This window comes from Vulpes vulpes, chromosome 2 (assembly GCF_048418805.1).
Source record: "Vulpes vulpes isolate BD-2025 chromosome 2, VulVul3, whole genome shotgun sequence".
Classification (NCBI taxonomy): domain Eukaryota; kingdom Metazoa; phylum Chordata; class Mammalia; order Carnivora; family Canidae; genus Vulpes; species Vulpes vulpes.
This window is the reverse complement of record NC_132781.1, coordinates 102,184,086-102,200,012: the sequence shown is the minus strand read 5'-3', so window position 1 is coordinate 102,200,012 and position 15,927 is coordinate 102,184,086. Positions and strand designations below refer to the sequence as shown.

Here is a 15,927-nt window from a genome sequence, read left to right as displayed (position 1 = left end):
TCATAGTATACACAGTAAATCAAAATAAGATTTAAAAGTTTGTTAAGATGAGTGACATATACATTAGAATAGATTACAGCAAAAATTGATAATGTATTGAATATAATCTATATATAAACACCAGATAAAATATAATCTGTTCTCAAGGTGCTCACACATACTATATTTGATATTTGTATTTAAAATGTCATCTAAGAATTTAAATTTTTTTTTTTTTTAAGATTTTACTCATTTATTTATGAGAGACATGGAGAGAAAGAGAGAGAGAGGCACAGACATAGGCAGAGGGAGAAGCAGGCTCCCTGCAGGGAGCCAGATGTGGGACTTGATCCCAGAACCCTGGGATCACATCCTGAGCTGAGAGCAGAAGCTCAACTGCTGAGCCACCCACGTGTCCCCTAAGAATTTAAATTTCTAAAGGCCAAGGGTAAATCAAACACAGATCCTACATGATTCATTGTAACCTTAGACCTTAAATAAAGGTCAAGGAACTAACTGTAAGATATTACTCTTTGCAAAACTGTTCAGGGCAGACACCTGTTAAAAGGAATTATTATAAAAAAATTTAATTCATCATAACAATACTTCCAGCTTCAATTAATATCAGTTTAATTTCAGGGGATAACAGTATACTGAATATTATCCAACTCAGGTGCCATTTGCCAGGATATCTTAACTTTGCAATAGCTTCTTAAATGCTATGTTTATACAGTTCATATTTACACAGATTTCTTAATACATTATATATACCCAAAAAATAGACTAGAGACGTTAAGTTCTACCTTTAACAATTTTCAAAAAATTAGAAAAATATTGGTTTAAGAGAAAGGATGATGCTACAACTTATGTAAAACTCTTAGAATGATGCCTTTTTATAAACCCTCTTAATCAGGCATTTTAAAAACCAATAGCTAAATAAGTTCCTATATTATTTCTTTACATATTGTTCATTCACTTTTTTCTTTTTTCTTTTTATCTTTCTTTTATCTTTCAACCCCTTCATAATCTCAGACGTTCCTCCTCCAGTCTGACGTTTGAGATTACAAAAAGAATACTATTTTGTGTATATTTGTTTTCAAAACCTTTTGAATTTGCACTTAATGAATTTTTATTAAACCATGTTGAATAGTCATTACCAAGTCAACTCATGATTAATTAAAACAGAAAACATACGAAATACTGTAAAAATATGCTAACGATGTATGCAGTGAATTTTATGCTCTGGCACAGTAATAGTGCTGTAAAGAAGCATCATCAGAAAATACAAGTTAATTGTGAAAAATAATTCCTATAGTGAAGAAGGATACGAAATAAAAGATAAAAGTTGTTTTTGCCAAGCCTCTCCAAAGGAAAAAATATCTTAACGGCTTTAAACTTCCCAACTTTGGTCAAGCACATAAAATGACAAATTCAAAAAGCTCTGTAAACTCTTAACAGGATAAATTTGAAGAAAACCACACCTGGACACATCACAGTCAAACTGCTGAAAGTTTAGGATAAGGAGAAAAATTTTGAAAGGAGTCTGAATAATATTAAATACAAAAGAACTGAAATGACTTTTCTCCTAAGCTGCAAGGAAGGCCCAATATAAGTATAAGAAAGAGAACACAAGAATACAGAGCACAGCACACATGAAAAAAGTCACAAATACATGTATGTATTAAAATAAATCATTTTACAAATGAATTTAGCTCTTCTTTCCTTTCCCGGCCTTCACATCAAAAGTTTTTGAAAGGCTTAAATAGTGCAGTTTATGAGTAGGCGGCACTAGGCATCCCCCACCCAGTTTTTTTTTTTTTTTTAAACATACCCAAATCCGCAGTCATTAAGTGACAGACTTTTGTTTTCAGCAATAGCAACTACTCCAAAGCTGGATAATACATTGGTCTCGTGCTTGCAAGATCAGCAGGTCATTAATTCCCATTCTTCACCTGCCCTCCAATTACATTCGTTGTAAACGCAGAAGCGAAGTAGGTTAAATAAGCAAGACTACCAGCCGAGAGAAGATTAAAAGAGGCGATGTTCGGGAACTGGGGCCTCGGGCCTCTGCAGGAGGCTTCTTGAGCTGGGCTGCGGGAGCCCAGCGCACTTACCATTTTTCGGCAAACTCTGGATCACCTTCACCGCCGCCTCAAACCTGGTTTCGTGCACGGATCTCGTGTCCGCCATCTCCAGCCGCCAGCGCCGGCCCCGCTCCCGGTCCCAAGGTCTGTCGGCTGGAATCAGGCAGCAGCAGCAGCACCAGCTTCCCCAGGAGCCTGCATGAAACTGGAACATGGAGCGCAGCCGCGGATCAACATGCCCAAAGGGAGGAGGAGGCCCACGCAGCGAGTCAGCGCCCGGTGGCCCTGCCCTCCAGGCCGCACGGACCGAGGCGGCCCGGCTCTTTCCTCCTCCCCGGGGCGTGACCTAGGCCGCGCGGCCGAGAACCCAACGACAACTCACCGAGAGGAAGAGCATCTCTAGCACAGCGCGGAAGGGCTCCGGCCAGCCGCGGTCGCCGAGCCGCTCCCCCACCCGCAGGACCCTGGCGGAGCAGCCACTCTCCCCATCCCGGCGGCGTCCGTGGGTCAGCCGGCGCCCTCCTCGCGGCCCCGCCCCAGCGCCACCACAGGACCCACTCGCTGCTGCCGCGGCCGCTCCGCCGACTCCACCCCCCGCCTCGCGTCGGAGCCGACGGCGAGCGCTGCCGCCAGGCGACCGGGTAGCGCCGGGGAGGAAGGCAAGGCCGCAAGGGCGACGGCTGGGTCCTCGCTTTTGGAACGGGCGGGACCGCCGCGTCCGTACCGGCGCACCCGGGCTCAAAGGGCCGAGCGAGAGTCCGTACCGTTGGGGGAAAATATAAAAAGGACCCTGCGGTTCACAGCGCCTGAACTCTGAAGTCACGGCCTGAGGACTGTGCAGGGACGTGAGCAAAGGGCTGTCGGTCCGCAGAGACTCGGTGCGGGCCGCAAGCTCTTAGAGCAAGCTGCTCAGCCTCTCCATTGGCAGTCTCGCCAGCACCCTAACAGAGGAAGGTGCGGAGGTGCTGCATCAGTGTGTTAGCAGGGCTTGGGCTGCCTCGAGTCGGGAACGTCCGAGAGCCCCCCAAGGAGCAGGAAGATCGCCGGCCGCCAGACCGGACTGGGAGCTCGGGGTTGGGGCTGGGAAGGAGGGCAGTTTCCCCGGCACCACTGCTGTCCTCCCACCCGGGGAACCGGGCACAGTCCAGCTCCAGCGCGATTTAATAGGTCACACGGCTCGAGGGAGGAGGCACTGAGGACCCAGAACGGACTGTCAGCCCTCGAAACGGGACCCTGGGCCCTCACCTTTCCAGTATAACGCCCCGCGACCTCAGGCACCTGGAATCGCCCCCAGGCCCACTGGGGGAGGGGGGGTACTGATACGCGTTTTAGGGATGGAGTCCTGCGCCCGGAAATCCCCGAATTGCCAGGACCTCACTGTCAGTTTGGGGTGGGGGTTAGGAGGGCTACTAGCAGATATCTAAGCGCAGACTGTAAGGTGCTCTTCCCTCCGAGCCGCACTACCGGCTTTTACCTTGGCATTACCAGGCAAGGCCCGTCCGGTATTGTCCCAGTCGCCCGCCCGCCCCTCGCCCTGCCCCGTGGACTTATGGGAAACGTAGTCCCCCAACCCCCTCTGCGGCGCTTCCGCATTACCTCCCTCGGGGGCAGGCGTACTTCTCACCAGTTCCGGCTCGGTGTCTCCGGCCCGCGGATGCTTCGGCGGTTGCGGCGGAAATCCTTCTTCCCCGCTGCGTCGCGCCCCCGGGCCCCTTCTAATGCCACATCCGCTTCCACCGAGAGACCCTCGGTGACGCCTTCGAGGGTACCCTGATGTGAGCTGGTGTGATTCGGGGAACCGGGCTAATTCTTTGCTCCTGATTGCTTACTAACTTTGAGGGCGAGTATATGAAAACGAGCGCCATTTGGGTGATAAAGAACTACCGCTTTTGTGAGTGCCCGGGATTTGCCAAGAGAATGGCACCTGTTCCAAAACGCAATAGGGTGTTTACGAGTGAGGAAATGAGGCTCACGGTAACTGATTAGCCCAAGGTCCCACAATTCAGTAAGTAGCAAAACCAGGAGTCAGTCCATAAAACTCGTGCTTTTTAGATCTTGGACTTATTCCAGGACACTAAAGTGTAAGACTAGCCATTTTTTGTTTGTTTGTAATTTATTCAAACTAGGAAGGATTTATGTGTTATATCTGCTGCTTCCTCTGTGTCTTTTTTTATGATATTCACTTCAGTTCCAGTCTGTTGGATCATGCATACTCATGAAAGAGCTTAGATTTTTTTTTCTTTTTAAAAAAAAATTTATCTATTCATGAGAGACCCAGAGGCAGAGACCCAGGCAGAGGGAGAAGCAGACTCCCTGCGGGGAGCCCGGTAGGGGACTGGATCCCAGGACCCCGGATCATGACCTGAGCCAAAGGCAGACGCTCAACCACTGAGCCACCCAGGCGTCCCAAGAGCTTAGATTTCTTTCTTTTTTAATTTATGATAGTCACAGAGAGAGAGAGAGAGGCAGAGACACAGGCGGAGGGAGAAGCAGGCTCCATGCACCGGGAGCCTGATGTGGGACTCGATCCCGGGTCTCCAGGATCGCGCCCTGGGCCAAAGGCAGGCGCCAAACCGCTGCGCCACCCAGGGATCCCCGAGCTTAGATTTCTAATCTAAGACTTGACAACTTTTGACAACTCTTCGTTAAGTTTATGGAGTAAGAAATGTATAGTATTCTGGTCTTTAGGTAAGGATGAATAAGAATTTTCTGTCAGTGGTTTTTATGGAATTTCCATTTGCAGGTAGTATGGATTTCGAGTCAAGGAGAATAGCATAAGGAGAAAGGAAATTGGGATTATTCAGATAAAGGTATTTTAAAAGTAAGCACTTTCATATAACTGTGCTGGTTTATATATGGTAACTCCTACTGAAACACACTGATGAATATGGTGGATTGATCCGTTCCTAAGCTGCCTTCCATTTACCTGAACAGCCTGTAATTCTACCTAAAATACATCTCATGGAACACTGGTTGTCTTTCAGTACCTTCAGAGCAGTGCCTACTATGAAGCATTGTTCTTTTGAGATTGAATTGACATATAACCTATTAGTTTCAGGTGTAAAACATAATGATTGAGTGTTTGGACGTACTAAATGATCACCATAATAAATGAAGCATTCTTTTTTTAAAAAAAAATATTTATTCATTTGATAGAGCAAGCGCACAAGCAGGGTGGGGTTGGCAGACAGAGGGAGAACCAGGCTCCCTGCTGAGCAGAGCACCTGATGCAGCGCTTCATCCCAGGACCCCAGGATCATAACCTGAGTGGAAAGCAGATACCCCCCCCCCAAAAAAAAAAAGAAAAAGAAAGCGGATACCTAACATACTAAGCCACCAAAGAACCAGATAAATTAAGCATTCTTGATGGTGTTTTTCTAGAGATATTTTAATTAAGAATAAGCCCACTTCTCCCTCATGACCATAAAAAAGGTAAAATAGTACATTTTTGTGTCAAATCACTAAATTATATACCTGAAACTAATGTAACACTGTGTGTCAACTATACTCAAAAGAAAAAAAAAATCTTTTGCTCTCTCTAGAAAAAAAATATTTATTTTTCTTTGTGTATATTATACTTCATTTAAAATTTACACTTAAAAAATTGTACACATAGGGACACCTGGCAGGCTCAGTTGGTATAACATGTGACTCTTGATCTCAGGGTTGTAAGTTCCAGCACCGCATTGGGTATAGAGATTACTTAAAAATAAAATCTTTGAGATGCCTGGGTGGCTCAGCGATTGAGCATCTGCCTTTGGCTCAGGGCATGATCCCCTTCCCAGGATCGAGTCCTGCATTAGGCTCCCTGCAAGGAGCCTGCATCTCCCTCTATCTACGTCTGTGCCTCTCATAAATAAATAAATAAATAAAATCTTTAGAAAAAAACAAATCCATAAAGACTATATTTTTCTATCAACTACAATTTGATCAAGAAAGCACAACCATTATGATTGATATAGTACAATAGATTAGTTACAGGGATTAGACTTATATAATTGTGGGAGCTACTGAAGAGTTTATGAGAAGCTATTGCCATTGTGTCTGGAGGGGAGCTTAAAATTGCTATAGTGTGTCTTGTAGTCAAGAACTTACATGAAGCAGGGATGAACAAAGACAAACTGAAACCCCTAGAACAAACTGAAATCAGTGAGGACAAATTGAATTCTACGTTCTCTCTCACTGCGTCTAAACTAGATGACATGGATGACCTTCAGAAGGAAATGATACCAGTCTTCATGGAGCTGAACTCATGCCTGACCTAAGACTTGGGAAAGTGGGTCAAGGTGCTACTCCATACCTAATGCCCTTCAGAGCTGCTTGACTCCTATCTGCCAAATCTCACATAAATTCTTATGGTCAACCCTAATTTAGAACAATACAGAGAAGGGCATTCTGGGAGATGTAATTGTAGCTTCTCTAAAAATAATGACCCAATACAAACTCACCAAATTATTCTAATTTTTACTTTTAAAGTAGCCAAAATTTGTTCCAGGAATATATAGAAAGATGAATATTTAAGCGTCTAACATAGGGGTACCTGGGTGGCTCATTCAGTTAAGTATCTGCCTTTGTCTCAGGTCATGGTCCCAGGGTCCTGGGATGGAGGCATGTCAGGCTCCCTGCTCAGCAAGGAGCCTGCTTCTCTGTCTGCCTCTAAAGCTCCCCCTGCTTGTGCTCTCTCACTTGCTAACTCACTCTCTCAAATTAATAAAATCTTAAAAAGGAGTCCTAGCTTCATGACCTAATATAAATCTAATTATCTCCCCAAAGTTCCCACCTCCAAAAGTATAACACTGGGGTAAAGAGTTTCAGGCTATGAATTTAGGGTAGATATAAACATTCAGCACATAACACATTTGACTATATCAAGATTTTAAAAACTGGTGTGAAAGAAGATACATATATAAAACTAAAGCATACTATAGATTTGGAGAGAGTACTTTCAATACGTGTTGAGTGATACAGTCTTCAAATCCATCTCCCTTCCCCTTGTCTTTGTGGAGACTATAAAAAAAAACCCAAAATTCAAAATCCTAGACTCTCCTACAGCTAAAGGTAGCCATGTGTCAGTCACTGTTCTGGTTTATGTATATAATAGACATTGGTTAATAGTGCTTCTGTGAAGGTTTTTTTTTTTTAATAAGATTTTATTTATTTATTCATGATAGAGAGAGAGGCAGAGACACAGGCAGAGGGAGAAGCAGGCTCCATGCCAGGAGCCTGACACGGGACTGGATCCCGGGACTCCAGGACCACACCCTGGGCCAAAGGCAGGTGCTGAACTGCTGAGCACCCAGGGATCCCCATTCTGTGAAGGTTTTTAATGGGTAAAGATTTAGCTGGAACACCCCTTTGCCCTTTTTTAGCCTCTGCCTTTTTCCTTCATACTTCTTATTCCTGAAATTTTGTGAGGTAGATAGAAGTATAGCAGCTATCTTGTTCCATAATGGTAAAAGCCATGTACATGGAGGTGAAAATGGAAAGAGAAGAGGAACTTGGGTCGGGAGAGAAACCCCTGCCGCCACCAGCATGGAGAACTTGTACCGTGTCCCGTTCTTAGTGCTCGAATGCCCCAACCTGAAGCTGAAGAAGCCGCCCTGGGTGCACATGCCGTCGGCCATGACGGTGTACGCTCTGGTGGTGGTGTCTTACTTCCTCATCACCGGAGGAATAATTTATGATGTTATTGTTGAACCTCCAAGTGTTGGTTCTATGACTGATGAACATGGACATCAGAGACCAGTAGCTTTCTTGGCCTACAGAGTAAATGGACAGTATATTATGGAAGGACTTGCATCCAGCTTCCTGTTTACAATGGGAGGTTTAGGTTTCATAATCCTGGACCTATCGAATGCACCAAACATTCCAAAACTCAATAGATTTCTTCTTCTATTCATTGGATTCGTCTGTGTCCTATTGAGATTTTTCATGGCTAGAGTATTCATGAGAATGAAACTGCCGGGCTACCTGATGGGTTAAAAAATGCCTTTTGACAAGAAATCTGTGGATATTGGATTTGCTCCTGTTAATGAAGTTTTAAAGGCTGTACCAATCCTCTGATGTGAAATATGGAAAAAGAGTGAAGCAGCAGAAAAGAAGCATCTCGTGAGAAATAGGAATTATATTAAAGCTTGAACTAGAATGTCTTCTTGGTATCAAAGAGACAAATTTCTCACAGTATTTCTCCTGCTGGCTTGTACTGACACACCAATGATGTTTAGTGGCATTTTCTTCTTAGTTTTTCACTTCTTAAAGAAAATATACTCCCATCTCCACAACTATAATATTGAATAAAGTGATTATTTCTTACAGCCCCCTTAACATTTTGTGAAGATGACATTTCTGACTTTCAAAAATTAATGTAAAATCAGGAAGCGAGATCCCATAAGCTGAGAACTCTGATCAGCTTTACCTATGGTGCTTCGCCTTTAAACAGTGTGACAGTACATTATTCAGATATGTGTGAGACTGTTTCTGCACAATAAGATGTATGAAAGGAGCAGAAATAAATAATTTTTCTAATTAAAAAAAAAAAAAAGAAGAGGGACTTGGATCCTTGGTAACATCATGAACACCTCTACCAGTCTACCAGGGTCTGGGCAAAATCTCCTGATACATGAAAAAAATAAACATTTGTCATACTGTAAGAGTTTTGTTGCTTAAAGCAAAATGGAATTTCTGACTGAAACAGTCTGTAATGGATAAAAAAATCTTTCGTACAGAATGAAGAACTCTTATAGTTAATTAAAACCAAAGGACAAAAAACTCAATAGAAAAATGGATATGGGAAAAGACTGGCACATAGCAGAAGAGTAAAAATAAATGGCCAAAAACACAAATGGGAAGATAAGCTCTATAATAATCAGGGAAATGCAAATTAAAGCAACAGCGAAATACCACGTTTTATTCCTCAGTCCTACTAATGATCTTAGGTCTGACAGTATAAAATACTGGTGAGAATATGAGCATTTGGAACTCTCATGCTCTCCTAATGAGAATGTAAATTGATACAACCTACTGGAGACCAATTTGATGTTTTCTACTAAAAACGAAAAATATACATACTTAATAATGAAGCAATCTCCTTTTCTAGCATAAATTCTAGAAAACTTTCACTAGTGTGTACATGGAGACAGATAGAAGGATATTCATCAGATAGCTGTTTGTAGTATGAAACATTGGAAACAACCAAAACACCTTCAAACGGAGAATATATAATGAAATATGGAACATTGGAACAATGAAATACTATGTAGCAATGAAAAAGAATATAGGAGACTATATGAATCTCAAGAATATATTTAGAATATATAGAACATTTAGAATTATATATATATATATATAGAACATTTAGAATTATAGTTTATGCCAACTTAGTATATAAAGTTATTTTTCAATAAGAAGATAAATGATAAAGAGCACCTGGGTGCCCAATGGTTGAGCACCTGTCTTTGGCTCAGGTTGTGATCCCAGGGTCCTGGAATCCAGTCCCGCATCAGACTCCCCACAGGGGGCCTGCTTCTCCCTCTGCCTATGTCTCTGCCTCTCTCTCTCTCTCTCTGTGTGTGTCTCATGAATAAATAAAATATTTATTTAAAAAAGAAACAATAAATTCATGCTAGTGATTACATTGGTGGATGGAGGGACTGGGTATGGTGTATAAAAGGTTTTTATCCAAATATTTTGTTTCCCTTTAAAAAACAAACAGGAGGGATCCCTGGGTGGCTCAGCGGTTTCGCGCCTGCCTTTGGCCCAGGGCGCAATCCTGGAGTCCCGGGATCAAGTTCCGCGTCGGGCTCCCAGCATGGAGCCTGCTTCTCCCTCTGCCTGTGTCTCTGCCTCTCTCTATATATGTATGTATGTATATATATATATATATATATATATATATATATATATATCATAAATAAATAAATCTTTAAAAAAAGAAAAACAGGAAAAAAATAAAAAATAAAAAACAGGAAAAATGTGACAATTTTTAATTTTTTTATAGAATTTTACCCAATTGCCCTACATTGCTTATTGAATAATCCTTTTTTCTCCCCTGATTTGAAATGCCTCCTCTTAAAAGACTAGTTCCCGCAACTCAACAAAAACAATCAGATTTGGGGGCGCCTGGATGGCTCAGCGGTTAAGCGTCTGCTTTTAGCTCAGGGTGTGATTCCGGGGTCCCAGGATCGAGTTCCACATTGGGCTCCCTGAATGGAAACTGCTTCTCCCTCTGCCTCTGTCTCTGCCTCTGTCTCTATGTGTCTCTCATGAATAAAAAAAATCTTTAAAAAAAAATCAGATTTTAATATGGGCAAAGAGCTTGAATAGACATTCCTCTGAAATAAGTATGCAAATGGTCAGTAAACATATTAAATGATCCTCAACATCGCTAACCAATAGGCAAATGCAAATTAGCCATTTTTGTTTTCTTTTTAGATTTTTCTATTTCTTTATTGATATTTTCATTTTGTTCACACAATGCTTCCTTGACTTTCTCCACATCCTTCTTTAGTTATTTGAGCATCTTTAAAAACAGTTGTTTTAAAGTCTTTTTCTAGTATATGTGCCATTAATTCGATCTTTATGAGTGACATTAGCTGTTGTTTTGTGTTCTTTATTGAATGGGCCATATTTACTGTATGCCATGTGATGTTGTTGTTGTTGTTGTTAAATACTGGGCATTTGAATCTAATAATGTGCTAACTCTGGGTACCAGATTCTCCAGTTGCCAGGGTTTCCTATTTTTTGTTATTGTGTTTGATTATTATTACTATTAGCTGATTGTTGTATGCTGTCTGTTGAGGATCAGCCTGGGGCATGAACTAAAGATCTTCTCAAGTCTTTTCAGAGCCTTTCCCAGGGCATGTGTAGTTACTTCTAGTATTTCTTATATTTGCAGTTGCTTTTCTTTCTTTCTTTCTTTCTTTCTTTCTTTCTTTCTTTCTTTCTTTCTTTCTTTTCTTTTCTTTTCTTTCTTTCTCCTCTTTCTCTCTCTTTCTTTCTTTCTTTCTTAAGATTTTTTTTTCTTTCTTAAGATTTTAATTATTTGAGAAAGAGCGAGAGTGAGAGAGCCCAAGCAAGGGGAGTGACAGAGGGACAGGGAGAAACAGATTCCCTGCTGAGCAGGAGACAGATTCCTGGTTCTTTCTCCTCAACAGAGGAGGCATCATCTCCTGAACACTCACTTTTAATGGGTGGTGTGCTAGGTAGCTGATGGTTAATTTTATTTATTATTTTCAAAACATAGGAATTAGCAAGGTTTCTGTAACTTCCCCAGAGTCTCACAGCTGGTGGATGATCAAGGTTATATTTAAAACGAATAAAGGGGGATGCCTGGGTGGCTCAGTGGTTGAACATCTGCTTTGGCCCAGGGTCCTGGGATGGAGTCGCGCATCGGACTCCCAGAGGGAGCCTGCTTCTTTCTCCCTCTGCCTATGTCTCTGTCTCTCCCTGTGTGTCTCTCATAAATGGATAAATAAAATAAATAAAATCTTTTTTAAAAAGTAAAATAAAATAAAATGAATGAAAGGAGGCACTTTCAGAACAGCAGCCTAGGAATAGTCTTAACCACCTATATAAAAGCAATGAGAACACTGGCAAAATTGCAAAAATCATTTTTATCCAAACCCTGGCAACTAACCAAATTCGGGAAATTAACCATAACCATTAAAAATTAACTATGGGGCACCTGGGTGTCTCAGTCAGTTAAGTATCTGACTTTGACTGAGGTCATGATCTCAGGGTCCTGGGATGGAACCCCACATGGGGCTCTGTGCTCAGTGGGGGAGTCTGCTTGTCCCTCTGCCCTCTCTCAAATAAATAAATAAAATATTTTTTTAAAAAAAGAAAAGAAATCTTTAAGAAAAATATTTTATTTATTTGTTTGAGAGTGAGAGAGAGAGCACAGGAGTGGGATGAACAGCAGAGGGAGAAGCAGGCTCCCCACTGAGCAGGGGACCCCCATTAGGGCTCAACCCCAGGACTCCAGGATCATGACCTGAGCTGAAGGCAGATACCCAACTAAGCCCCCAGGTGCCCCAATAAATAAAGTATTTAATAAAATTTAAAAAAATAACTGGAAATAAAGGAACATTCATTCAAGAAAAATAGCTGAGGGGCACTTGGGTTGCTTAGTCAATTAAGCTTCTGACTCTTGGGATCCCTGGGTGGCGCAGCGGTTTGGCACCTGCCTTTGGCCCAGGGCGCGATCCTGGAGACCCGGGATCGAATCCCACATCGGGCTCCCGGTGCATGGAGCCTGCTTCTCCCTCCGCCTGTGTCTCTGCCTCTCTCTCTCTTTCTGTGACTATCATAAATAAAAAAAAATTAAAAAAAAAAAAAAGCTTCTGACTCTTAATTTGGGCTCAGGTCATGATCTCCGTGTCCTGAGATGGAGCCCCCAGTTGGCTCCAGGCTTGGGGCTCAGGGCTCTGGGCTCAGGGGGAGACTGCTTGAGAATCTCCCTCTCCCAATATCTCTCTGCTCCTTCCCTCTCTTGTGCTCATACCCGTACTCTCTCTCTCTCAAATAAATCAATCTTAAAAAAATAGCTAAATCTAGTAAGAACAATAAACATTGTGGTGTTTGAATTTGTCTTCTTTCCATCCGTCTTTCCCTAGCTCTACAGTAGCCTTGAAAACAAGCTATCTTGCAATCATAGTGCTTTGAAAAGCATCATCCTAGCAGCCTCTTGATGGGGAAGGACAGGTTGGGAAAGCCCCCAAAAGTCCAATCCCCAGAGAATTATCGCTATTTGACTTTGCTGGCAACTCCCTTGAAAAGCTCTATTCTCAGAATTTATCTTTCACTTGACTCAGAACTCATTTAGCACTAACAATCCTATCCTCAAGGTATTTGTTAAAAACAGTTTGGGGGCATCTGGTTGGCTCAGTTAGTTAAGCATCTGCCTTCGGCTCAGGTCATGATATGGGGATCCTGAGATCGAGCCCTGCATGGGGCTCCCTGCTCATCAAGGAGTCTGCTTCTCCCTCTCCCTCTACAGCTCCTTCTGCTGTGCTCTCTCGATCTCTCTCTGTCAAATAAATAAAATCTTTAAAAAACAAACGAAAAACCAGTTTTAATTGTTTACCATTGCAGTGGCTATGGCAGCAATAATAGGTGGGGCAAACAGAAATTGAATAAAAAATTTAAAAAGAGAATGTGGAAATGAGATGTTCACAGAGGGTTTTGAAAAGCAGCAACACGTATTTTTGGAGATCTAGAATAACATGACTATATGCAGAGTTATGTACATGCCCAGGAGACACTGGGACATTGAGTAGATATTGCAGTGGCAGCAAATGACAAAGAATATATACATTACAGAATTAGCTGGAAAATGTTCTTAAACAACAAATAAGAACGGCATCAAAAAAAAAAAAAAAAAAAGAATGGCATCAAATCCTTGGGAGAAACCCAGATGCTCTTGTCTATGAGTAACCTGCAGGATTGCACAAATAGCACCCAACCACGTGTTTATGTATTGCACAAGTTTTCCCAGTTGTAGTGAACACCTGACACTTATTTTCTTTGATTATTTAGTCTCTCTGGAAACTTCCCACACCAATCTCAGGGCGTTCAAGTGATTATGCTAAGGCTGTCTGAACATGTCCCTGTTGCCAAAGCTGATGATTGGAAAGAAGAGCCAATTCCAGTTGGAATAATCAGATTTTCTTTTTGAGAAATATGGATTTGAGGGCAATCCTCTCAGGTCCGCTCCCTCTTCGGGAGCTTTGTACTATTGCTCAATAAACGTCATCATTCAATAAACTTTGCTGCCCACCAAAAAAAAGGGGGGGGCATGGGTTTGGAACTGAGGAATTTGAGCTGAAGATGGTTTTTTTATTATTTTTTAAAGCTTTTATTTATTTATTTATTCATCAGAGACACAGAGACATAGACAATGGGAGAAGCAGGCACTCTGCAAGGAGCCCAATGCGGGACTTGATCCCTGGACCTCGGGATCACACCCTGAGCCAAAGGCAGATGCTCAACTGCTGAGCCACCCAAGTGTCCCAGAGGATGGATTTATTGCATGGTGAAGATGAAACATTTGGTACATACATTTGCCATGCTCTTCACCATTTACGAAGGGTACCAAAACAAAAAAAAACCAAAATCTTTACAAAGAAATTGGACACTAAATGAGAATACTACTTGGGGGATGCCTGGGTGGCTCAGTGGTTAAGCATCTGCCTTCGGCTTAGCGCATGATCCTGGAGTCACAGGATCAGGTCCACATCGGGCTCCCTGCATGGAGCCTGCTTCTCCCTCTGCCTGTGTCTCGTCTCTGCTTCTCTCTCTGGGTGTCTCTCATGAATAAATAAATAAATAAAATCTTAAAAAAAAGAGAGAGAGAGAGAATACTACTTGGGTTCCTAATGGCCTTCCAAATGACTTGCACTAGTATTTTTTTTTTTTTTTTTTGACTGATTGTAGTTTTGAGTTCTGTGGGTGAGCCTGAATTTTCATGATGAGGACTTTTTTCTGCTTTTCTTTTTCCCTTTTTTTGTCTTTTTCTTTCTTATACTACATTGGGTTTTGTTTTCTGTAACATCCAACTAAAGAATACTAACTTTACATGGATTGTCATTTGTCTGTAGAACTTCTAAATATTATATTGTTCATTTGTCAGGAAAAGAGAAATTACTCTAGGTATTTCTAACACTGAGGGATTTGTAAAAGCATTGGAAAGGTTGGAGGGACAAAGTTCAGAGAAGGGCCATTATTAGCCAATTTTCTGCTAGGTTCAAAGAATGAGCTACTTGTTATTGCTGGTGAGACCAGCTGTTCCAGAAACCGTTCTGATTGTCACAAATGCCTGCAGGATCTTGTTGAAGCTGAAAATGAGAGGTGGAGGAGGATGTGTTGATTCAGCAGCTTCCAAAATTAACAAGAAATTAATTCATTCAAACCATGCTGGAAATATTATAGCTTCTGGAAGAGAAGAAAAAATAGCATGAGATTTCACTTAAAGGCTCTATTTTTCCCTACAGAACTCCAGGTACTTTGCATTTTTAGCCACTGCTAATTTTTATTATTTCAGGATAACAGCTTGCTGCACTCTAAAATAACACCAGGGTTCTGCAGGGGCTTGACTTAACATGTCTAAGGGAGCCCTTTCCCCCATGTTAAATGAATAATCAGACCTGCCAGAAAACCAGCCTATAGGTCCGGCCTGCTGCAAATATGATGACTCTGTATGAAAGAATGTCCACCACCAATTATAATAAAATTTGAAAGGAAGGTTTACAATTCATTCTGTCTCCTGAAATCCTCTGGTCTTGTGTGGGCCTTGCTACACTGAACAGATCATTCCATTCACCCTCCTTCTCTGAGGATTCCTGGATAGTATTATTAATTTGAAAAGAAGCAAAGAGAGGTCATAATTGAGGGTTGTAGAACCTGGGATGTCAATTAATCCTAGAATGTCCTGTAGTGAACTGAATCATGTCCCTTGCAAAATTCATATATTGAAGTCCTAACCTCGAGGACCTTAGAATGTGAGTGTATTTGGAAATAGAGCCTTTAAATAGGTAATTAAGATGAAATGAGGTTCCGGGATATGATCCTAATGTGGTATGATTGGTGTCCTTATCAAAAGACAAGATTAGGGAGTGATTAGGTGGTTCAGTTAAGTGTCCTGACTCTTAGTCTTGGCTCAGGTTGTAATCTCATGGGTTATGGGATTGAGCCCTGCTTCTGGCTCCGTGAGCAACATGGAGTCTGCTTGGGATTTTCTCTTTCATTCCCATGCTGCCTTCTTCCCTCTCTCTCTCTCAAATAAATAAATATATATTTCAATTAATTAATTATTTCTGTAAGATCTTATTTATTTATTTATTCATGAGAGACAGACAGAAGCAGAGAC

At 41.9% G+C, this 15,927-nt stretch overlaps 3 protein-coding genes across 13 annotated transcripts in view; 2 read left to right on the top strand and 1 right to left on the bottom strand.

The window, feature by feature from the left end:
• Positions 1-3,630, bottom strand: part of ACBD5 (acyl-CoA binding domain containing 5) — a 50,239-nt gene extending 46,609 nt beyond the window's left edge. For 2 of the 10 annotated variants that reach the window (XM_026013609.2, XM_026013610.2), the window contains exons 1-2: positions 2,446-2,969; positions 2,094-2,268 (exon numbers count right to left, since the gene is read on the bottom strand). In XM_026013609.2, the coding sequence (XP_025869394.1) occupies positions 2,094-2,268; positions 2,446-2,460 (190 nt within the window). In that variant the 5' untranslated portion in view covers positions 2,461-2,969. Of the gene's footprint in view, positions 1-2,093; positions 2,269-2,445; positions 2,970-3,308 lie in introns of those variants that run through there. The other 8 variants (XM_072742117.1, XM_072742122.1, XM_072742127.1 and 5 more) reach the window with 8 other exon arrangements.
• A 13-nt stretch (positions 3,631-3,643) lies between these two features.
• ABI1 (abl interactor 1) overlaps positions 3,644-15,927 on the top strand; it is a 137,858-nt gene continuing 125,574 nt past the window's right edge. The window contains exon 1 of one of the 2 annotated variants that reach the window (XM_072742191.1): positions 3,644-3,838. The gene's annotated coding sequence lies outside the window, so the exon portion shown is untranslated. The remainder of the gene's footprint in view (positions 3,839-15,927) is intronic. The other variant, XM_072742201.1, reaches the window with a different exon arrangement.
• Positions 7,536-8,318, top strand: LOC112931111 (oligosaccharyltransferase complex subunit OSTC-like). The gene has a single exon (XM_072742308.1). The coding sequence runs from the start codon at positions 7,596-7,598 to the stop codon at positions 8,043-8,045; it is 450 nt and encodes a 149-aa protein (XP_072598409.1). The 5' UTR covers positions 7,536-7,595; the 3' UTR covers positions 8,046-8,318.

Bases quoted from the DNA above. Each gene is read 5' to 3' on its own strand.
- LOC112931111 (XM_072742308.1), top strand. From the start codon at position 7,596: ATGGAGAACTTGTACCGTGTCCCGTTCTTAGTGCTCGAATGCCCCAAC.